This window comes from Carassius auratus, chromosome 16 (assembly GCF_003368295.1).
Source record: "Carassius auratus strain Wakin chromosome 16, ASM336829v1, whole genome shotgun sequence".
NCBI classification, from domain to species: Eukaryota; Metazoa; Chordata; class Actinopteri; order Cypriniformes; family Cyprinidae; genus Carassius; species Carassius auratus.
The window spans coordinates 15,490,999-15,500,475 of NC_039258.1; the positions used below are offsets into that span (position 1 = coordinate 15,490,999).

The window sequence follows — 9,477 nt, forward strand, 5'->3', positions numbered from 1 at the left end:
TCTTTTTGACAGAAACTTTTTTTACCATGTGATCTCAGAGTATCACTGTGACTCAGAACATTAACAATTACCCTCACTACAAAAACTGCAGAGCTGTTGTTGTTATGAGTACTTTACATTGCATAAAAGGGTTGTTTTTGGGTGGCAAGTATAATAGAAAGTTTTCAATCATAATGGAATAGTCATTCTCAGGGAGAGTGGTTTTTCATTGTAATGACCTTAATTCTTAAAGCTGAATTGGCTTTGCTCTATTTCGTAATGGATGGCAGAGGTGACCTCCTTCCAGTCCTTGAGAATTTCTTAGCTTCTTTGTGAGGTAAAACATACCATTTCTTCACATACCAGACGCTATGATGTAACACAATACAGTATGAAAACAATGACTAAGGCTTCCTACCAAAAACACAAAGAGCAGTTAATGATATTTGGAAAGGAACAGAAACTTTCTAGTAAGTTATTGACTATCCACCCATGGATTGTGTCCCTTGGAATCCTTTCAGATTTAAACACTTTAAGTCATGTCTGGGCAAGCTTCTTTGTCACATTAAGGATTTAAACATTTTCGAAGCAAAAAATTAAAAAGGCATAATAACAGATCTATACAGTTGCCATATTGCAAATAACATTCAGAGGAAACAGTCATCGTCTTCAGATATAGAATAAGCCTATTGTATATCTAGACAAAATGATCCAAAAGCAGACTGAATCATTTCAAATGAAACTTATTCATACATAAAATTAGTCCTGAGCTAAAGAGAAGACGTGTGATAAAAGGCGTGATAAAATGTCATGTCACATGTCAAAAATATAATTTATTATTGAGTATTCATAATGTATGTAAATGTGAAGGAAGAGCTACATTAAAACTGAGAAATCGATGGTGAAACATTAAATAAATATAATTTACTCACTCTCATATCATTGCAAACCTGTATGCATTTCTTTCTTTTGCTGATATTTTGAAGAATGTTGGTAACCAAATAGTTTCAGGTCCCATTAACTTACCATAGTATTTATTGTCCGTACTATGGATAATGGGCCCCAAGATTGTTTGGAATGAAGTGAAATGAAACAATGACAGATTTTTTTGGATGAGCTGTCTCTTTAATATACAGAACCTTTGTCTTTTTTGGGGGTCAGTGTTACTTTAATTTGATCTTTAGTTTGCAAACTTCACTCAAGATAACTAATCAGTCCCTCATTATCACATACTGAGATCAGGACTGGATCAGTTTTACAAAAAATAACACACGAATAGCCCCTATGTTGGACCGAAGACCACTCAAGCTCAGAGATTTGGACATCAGTCACATTAATATCATAGAGATGTGAGATGGTTCGTAATCGGCCAATAATAATCAAAGAATATGTAGAGGGATAGTACATCCAAAAATGAAAAATATGTCATCAAGCATGCTTCTTTCTAGATTAAATGGTAAATGGTGACAATGTTCATTTTTGGGTAAATTGTCCCTTTAAGGCCAAAATCGTATGGCATTCTTAAACTTTTCCTGGGCTTTTATACTTACTAGTACTACACAATCATGACTTGGTAAAAGGCCAAATACAGCTTAACCGAACTTTAAAAGGCACTGAACACTGAACAATAAAACTCTTAGCAGGATAAGGCCTAAGAAAACATGCAAGCTAAATAAGCAACAGACACCACAGGAAAGGGTGAAAGACATTTTGAAGGGAAGGTTAGGAATTTGAAGAGACTATGCTTGTGTGTGACTGAGAGCACCTGAGATCTCCAAGCAACAGTCCGTACTTCAGATAGTCTAGCATGGCTGAAGGCTAATGAGCTTTATGAATATCCTGTATTGTGAATAAGGCTAGGTCACTGGAGAATCCACTGCTGTCCAGATAATGGCATCATTTTTAAATCATTGAAAGGAAGTGACATGTTTGAGGCCGAGTTGCACAAATCCTTGCATTTCTCAGAATGCAATGCAGATATAGTGCCATGTGTGGTTATGATGCTGCATGTTGTGCATTTCCCATTAAATCAAGTATTATATTTTAAACAACATTTACGGAAGTAAATTCAAGATTAAAATACATGAAAACATTTTTATTATTAACGTCTTTGCCCTTTATTATAGAGCTCCTTCATGACAAAAGGTTAAAGTTTAATTATAATAAATCTCAAAATGTATTAACATTAAAAAATACAGCAATACAAAACTTTTAAAGACTCTTCTAACACAGGAAAGGCTTGCAACTATACAAGGACCCTCACTCTTAAACACTGTAGTTAGTACATTTAAAATGACAACTAGGAATACACTAAATATAAAAATATATCAATACAGTTTTCCAGTATCATACAAAGATATGATGTTATATGTTAAACCTAGTATATAATGGTACATCCTTGGATAGTGAAATTATCAATATAAACTGACACGGATGAATAATGAGTCACATTCCAAGAGGACCTAAATGCATGTAACACTTACACCAGATATTACATATACAGCTTCAAATATTAAAATGTAACTGATTCAGATACTTACTGTTCAAGCAAAACTGCTTAAGTGAAACAGAAAAAGGAGGTAACCTTGAGGCAGTTCATCTAGAAGGAAAATGTTTCAGATTCCATCTCTATCAAAATTAATTACCAGTTCTCCTATTTCTCCTTCCAACAACAACAACCTTTAAAAGCCTTAACCTTGCATAAGGGACTTTGTAACAACTCAGAGTCTTATAAGAACCAGACAACAGTTTTCACAATTCCATAGTCACAGTAAATACAACACATAAAATATACAGACAGGTGTACAGTAAAACAAATATTCAGTACTTTTCAGATAACAGGGTAGATGCCTCCTAAAGTCGATATTTATCATGTCAAAAATATGGCACAGCGATTAGTATGAACTCAGCAGGATCACCTCAATATGACGTGCAGGTGCTCCAGGAGTCATTTCCTAATCTCTGAGGAAGGCTGATGCCCTTAGGACCTCCATGCAGTTGACAGTAATGAGAGCTCCAGTAATCTGTCTCCACTGCTTTGTCACTGGGCTCTTCATTTTATCCAGGGCCAGGTGAAGGTCCTGGATCATATCCCTGTAGCCGTCCCCATACTGCTTACTCCAGGAATACAGGAAGTCATATGCAGGCTTCCACATTGTCTATTAAATGAAGCAAAACAATAAATCAAATCTAAAAATATATATAAGATGCAGACATGTCAAATGGAATGACTAGGATTAGGTTAGACCTTATTCGGTCGACCATGTCAATGATGATCATCAAAGTGAGTGGTAATTAACTAAACAAGGTATTTAATGATTGTTTTTACTTGTACATGTTTTTGGTTTTAGCTCACCTGGGCATTAACTTCTCCATTTTTCCCTTTGTGTGGTGCCTCATAAGCAGCAACCTGGGCATTGGAGAGCTTCCAGAGTCTCTCGGCAAGTTCCCGCCATCGCACTCCCAGCTCGACTGCGGTGGATAGAATCACTATATCCTGGATGAGATGGGCTACTACACCTTGAGCGTCCATCTTTAACAGCCCCTGTGGGAAATACCAATCATTAATAAAACTTGTTTCCCTCAGATTTTTGTTCTACACATAAAATGTATGTCAGAATAAAAGATTCATACTATGATAAGCTCATGCTGGAACTTTTTCTTGATCTTCTCTGCGTGACAGTCTTCCTTGAGCTTTTCTAGAACACAAGCCACCTTCTCTGCTTCCGTGTCAGCGTGTCTCCTAGAGATAGCATCGATTGAGTCCTCGGAGTAACCAAGAGCCTCAGCGAAGGTTCTCCAGCACTTGACATGCTCTGTGACCAGGGTCTGAATAGCAGAGTACATGTAGGTGAGTTTTTTAAAAGGGATTGTCATATTGTCCAAGAGGACTGATGTGGTGATATTAATTCCAGTGAAGTCGATGACTTGATCCTTGGTTATGATCTTCAAGTTCTTGCAGTGCACCAAGCCCACTCTTCCTCGAAGAAAGCCGATGTACCATTCCTTAACCTTCATCTGACCAATAGATCTAACGGTTTCTTTAGAAAGCAGAGCAACTGTATCACCTTTGAAGTATTCCAGAAGATAATCCACTCTCGGTTCTCGGAGAATCGATTTCATTGCAATCCCATACCAAAGCAATCTCACAGGTCTGTCCTGAAACTTCTGGGTAAGGATTTGTGAGATTGATTCCTCAGGAATGGGTGCGGAACAAGTAACTTCCCTCTGCCGATCTGCTCGCCTATGGTTGTGTTTTTCTGCCCTCAGAGGTGTAGCTTCAGGGGAGGTGAAGTTGAAATCTCCCAAAGTGAGACTGTTTGGATCCTTCACCTCAATGTTGAGTTTGAAGGGACACATTTCACCTCCACTCACCTTGACCAGATCTAACGGTAGATGAAGCACTTTTCCTGCCCTAAGCTGCTCCTGCGTGACCTCTTTATTCAGATCCGCTGGTTTCACTTCAAAGTTTGCATCCAAAACCTTAGCAGCAATTTGAAGATCTTTAAGACCTTGTGGGTTGAACTGATGCTTTCCCCAAAGCTCCAAGACAACAGGAGGCAGGTTCCTGTCACCCCTCTGGATATCAGAGAAAGGGAGCCTGGGTGGAATATTATCATGGTTCGATATGAAAAGCACCACTTTAAACGATGGGTGTATGTGCTTGGGACCATACACGGCTATCGTGATATGGCGATCCAAGTAATCCCACACTGACATAGCAGGTTGCTCCAAAACAGTGGCCTCGGCAGCAGTTATGACATACATGCGTGGTTTTAAATCAAAGAGCTTCATCTGTAACACGTCATTGTATATGTAACAGTCTTTCATCTTCTGATAAGGTCCTTCTTTTCTGTGAGAGGCTAGACCCACGAATGAGGTCAGGACGTGGCTTGTAGGGTCACTTTTTACTTTGGCAGCCATTCTCATCTCCAGCGAAATGCCCCCCGATACATTCTTGTTACTGAGGCTGACCTCTAAAAGAGGACTCAGAGTTGTGGTGTAGTTGTTGTTTATTCCAGCGGGAGGATCGAGGAGGACTTTGAGGCCGATTTCTTGGATCTCACCTGGGGGGACATGTCCATGGGGAATATGTGCAGTGATATCGCAGTCTGGCAACTGCACAGAGCCACCGTTGTGGTCGATCTTGCAGAAGATTTGAATGTCTGTGGCCTGAGTCTGGGCCCATCCAGGACTTTGTTTCATTAGGCTCAGGTCCAAACAGGACCTGGTTAGCTGCCTATGACTCAACCAAGCCATTTTGTAAGCTTCTCTGTCATTCTTCAACCACTCAAAATCAGGATTCAGGAAGGTTCCTTGAGAGTGAAGTCTCTTCATCCTATTGTCTTCCTTCTGCTTAAGGCTGTCAAGTATATCCGAGGCACTTCTCCACCTCCCAGATCGGTTTAAATTGTTTTGTCTGGGTGCTAAAAGATGAGCAAAGTTTGTTTCATCGGAAGATGAGCTGAGTGAGTCCTCGTTAATACTGTCAAACCGAGATAAGGGATCCTCTTTCAGCATGGACACTCCAGAGTCGTAATTGCTGGCGTGGACGATTTCATTTAAGAATGGATTTGACCTGCCCAGCTGATTCCAGAAGGGGTTGGTAGTTTGTTTCGGATTTTCAATTTCCTTCGGTAGGACAGGCCACTCAGAGGTTTGTCCAATCTCATAACCATAGCCCCCTAGGAGAATAGAAGATATCAAATGTAAACACAGACATGAAACAAAATCCGAATACTATATTTGTTAGGACAATTAGATCAGTTTGAAAATTATATTTGTGGAGCAAATAAGAAAAATGTCTTCACATTATTAACAAATACTTACCATGAAGGTTGTTGTTGTTGATGGTCACATTGTCGTCTATATCTATTAGTGTCCCCTCCGATCTACTCCGAAGCAGATTTCCTGCACGACTGTTCGACTTTACTTTTGCGGCTGCCATTTTGAATATCCAAGATGATATGACAACAGTCTTTTCTCTAATGTCAAAGCTATTGAAAAAGCACGAACAAATTCACATTTTTTAATAATGTACTAATCCAATTTACATTAATAAAAATACGTTTTTCATTGCACCAGCTTGGGTTCAGTAAGGACCCCTTTCTATCATGATCATTTCTGCTGTTTCTTGAGTTGCCTGTATGGTCACTAGATTCTTTTATTGATGTTTTGTTGTAGGTTCTTCGGGACAGTGCTTATCTGAACCAGCATATACGCTTTTGCAAAGACAAGATCAAGTCAATATCCTCCTTGATTTTATGCTAGTGTTTTAACTTACTTATATATTAGATACTTATATCATTCTACAACAGTCTTAAAAATAAACATTTTTAAACATATAAACATTTAATGTTTTCACATATATTCATCTTAAATTTCTTAAGAATTTCAGTGATTTATGGTTTATTTAAACAGTAAACAATCACCAATTGACGTTTACAAATAAATAACTTAAACTTTATGGATAAACGGTCTCAATGAGTCAATCAGTGAAACTTGTCTTGTTGTTTTGAATAATTTCTTCTGTCATAAGTCTCTGAATCACTGCCTAGTATCCTCTCTGTCCTGTCTCCAGCAATGATTCATTATATCTTCACTGCATGAAAACAGGTCTGTCTTGTCTGAATATCAGTGTGTCGTAGACAAAGCTTTGTCTCGGTGGTGAAGGGCTGAGTACACTATTCAAATCAACACGCGCTAACACGCCCCGCATCAGCCACGTCACAATACACCTGTTTGTTTTCCAATTCATGCAAACGTCATCCCATATTAACGTTCTATTCTACTGCGGGTTTCTCTATTAAATAAATACATGCATTAATTTAAGGATTAACCTATTAAAACGCCATAAGGACACATTCCACGCTGTACTTCAACACACACACACACACACACAATCTTTTTAAATCAAAACACGTGAAAGACTTGATGTAGTCAAATACGCCTTTTTAATATTCATGCTTAGTTTGGTCAAACAGCCTATATAACTTAGCTAAATAAAATATTTTAAAATATTTAAACTTAAAACACGTACCTTGAACATGGTAGTTTCCCCACTCAGTCCTTGTGCGAACTTTTTAATCGTCGGGGAGTGTCACCAACTGTACACCTTACACTTCTGCGTGTCTTTCGTCTACTTGAATAGTGGAGAAGTGCACACTGGGATACGTAGTACCAAACAGTCACAGAGTCATTTCCAGGTTCTCAGTTAAACTCCACCACCCACAAGCCTCCTCTTTATTTGCCCAGAGAGCGTTGCAACACCTGAAACTCCAGGGAAAAGGTGGTTTCGGTATGCAAATTCACGAGAGGGGATTTTACATATATATAAACTACATAAATTCAAATTTCTATTACTAAATAACATATTTCCCCCCCTTTTATTAAAGCTAAGTCATGAAAATATTTAAATTTCATTGAATGTGCATTTTCACTATGATTGTGTATCTCCTCAAACGTCACATGTTTATAGCCATAATGTTATGATATAGGCAGAAACACAGGACATGCCTTTATTTAAAATGTATTTTTTATTTAGTAGAATTAGATTCATGACAAAATTGACTTAAGACGTAAACGTCAGTAAAGGAGTCCTGAAACAACATCAAGGCTCATTAACACGATTAAATGTCAGTTAGCACCCTCTAGTGGTTAACTTTAGTTCAGCTGTGCACAGGTAGCACATGATAACCGTTTCGTAAACAATAGTTGATTTAACAAAGAACAATGTTAAAATGTTTTTAAGAATCTAGGTTACTTTTAATTGACCAATATTAATGTAATTATCGTTCAGTGCTAATTCCTGTTCGTGTATAGGACCTTTACTAGCCTATTATTTGACACATCCTGCAATGTAGAAACTAACATTAACCTCATTAACATTAATAAATGCTGTAAAATTGTAAAATGTTAAATGTTCATTGTTATTTCAAAATACCTAATGTTTTAAACAAATTTGAACGAATTTAATGTTCATTGAAACAAACATTTGTATTTGTTTTTTTATTTAGTGTTTTAATAATAATAATAATAATAATAAAAATTATTATTATTATTATTATTCTATAAATGCTACTTCTCAAAGCACTTTACATAACAAATAAAACATCAAAATACACCATATGGAAATGTATGAAAAAGAGGCAAAAAAAAAAAAAAACGCATACAAACCACATTAGAAATAAGAACAATATAAAAAAGCTACCCTAGAAAAATATGTTTTTGACCACATATATGTATTTGAAAAAAGATGCGCACTTGCATGCTATAGCCCTACAATTGGATTAAATTAGATTATGTAATCAGATTCCATAAATTAAGTATAGTAATAAGAGTATATTGCAATTCAAAATGTACATAATCAGATTACAGTTACAGTTTAGATGACATATTGTATATCATAATTTATTGATTCTCCCTAATTATTCATAATTCTTCTCTTTGAAATGTTCCTGTAAAATTATACTGTGTGTCATACCATTTAGTTTTGAATATATTTGCAAAAACGTTTTTATTTTATGACTATGTATTAGCCTTACTCACTATAAACTCACTAATGTGATGTTTAATGCATTTTATGATTTTGATATTGAAAAATGTATTAAGTGTATATATATGAAACAACAACCTATATATAAAAGATCTACATTTATAATGCTGCTCTAACACTCAAAATGCATAACAACTGTGTTCACAGTTCATGCCACCAAAACCCTGTCAGTATAGGAATGCATGCTGAATACATGCAACAACAAATAAACTAACACAACATCTTGGAAAGAGTGCATGACACATTTATATGTCCAAACAATTCAGAGGTTAACAAGTTTAAAGGTAACATCATGACAACAGGTTCACATGCTTCCTGGCACAAAAAGAAATAAATAAAACATAAGATCAACATTGATAATGCAGCCCTATAGCACTCAACATTGTTAATAACTGTGTTCAGGGTTCATGCCACTATCAGTCACCGAGCTTAAGGTGATCAGATCAGTCGGAATGTCCTAAGAATGTCTTTATTTTTTCAACACTGGCACCCAAAAAGTTGATCACAAACAGATAGGGTTATATAACCTTAAATCGGTCATGGGTGCTTTGTGTTTCTCCTTTATAAAATTACATTTTAACTGGTTCTGCAGTAACTGATAGATTCACTGCCTAAAACAATAAATATAAAGTCCATAAATGGTCAAATCCTGTAGGTCTACTCAAATTCCATGTATCATAACCTTGACTAAAAGTCAAGTTCACAAGCTTATCAAAACATAAATTTATGGTATCTTGTGAAACGTTCTGTGTTCAATGAGAAACCTGACTGTACAGGTTTCATACATTTTAACAAGAGGAATTTCGCCCAGAGCATTCTTTCTTATGCGGGTTCATCTTAAAGAAGATTGTCAAACCATGTTGATTGACCTGTGAGGCTGCCATCATAGAGACAAATATGCCAATTATCTCTTAGATCCTGTACTAAAGTTCACAAGTGCAACT

The 9,477-nt window shown here is 36.6% G+C and overlaps 1 protein-coding gene across 1 annotated transcript; it reads right to left on the reverse strand.

Annotated features, from left to right (window-relative positions):
- Positions 1 to 2,046: 2,046 nt before the first annotated feature.
- Positions 2,047 to 7,198, reverse strand: macc1 (MET transcriptional regulator MACC1). The gene is made up of 5 exons (XM_026284352.1): positions 7,019 to 7,198; positions 5,809 to 5,975; positions 3,613 to 5,663; positions 3,335 to 3,523; positions 2,047 to 3,137 (listed from the first exon to the last, which is right to left on the reverse strand). The coding sequence occupies exons 2-5, from the start codon at positions 5,924 to 5,926 to the stop codon at positions 2,934 to 2,936; spliced, it is 2,562 nt and encodes an 853-aa protein (XP_026140137.1). The 5' UTR covers positions 5,927 to 5,975; positions 7,019 to 7,198; the 3' UTR covers positions 2,047 to 2,933.
- Between the last annotated feature and the right edge of the window lie 2,279 nt (positions 7,199 to 9,477).

What these genes read in the sequence shown, in the direction of transcription:
- macc1 (XM_026284352.1), bottom strand. Translation starts at nt 5,926, where the DNA reads ATGGCAGCCGCAAAAGTAAAGTCGAACAGTCGTGCAGGAAATCTGCTT. An exon ending in TCCAGCATGAGCTTATCATA is followed by an intron (nt 3,524 to 3,612) that starts GTATGAATCTTT and finishes TATTTCCCACAG; the next exon opens with GGGCTGTTAAAGATGGACGC. An exon ending in ATGGAGAAGTTAATGCCCAG is followed by an intron (nt 3,138 to 3,334) that starts GTGAGCTAAAAC and finishes TTCATTTAATAG; the next exon opens with ACAATGTGGAAGCCTGCATA.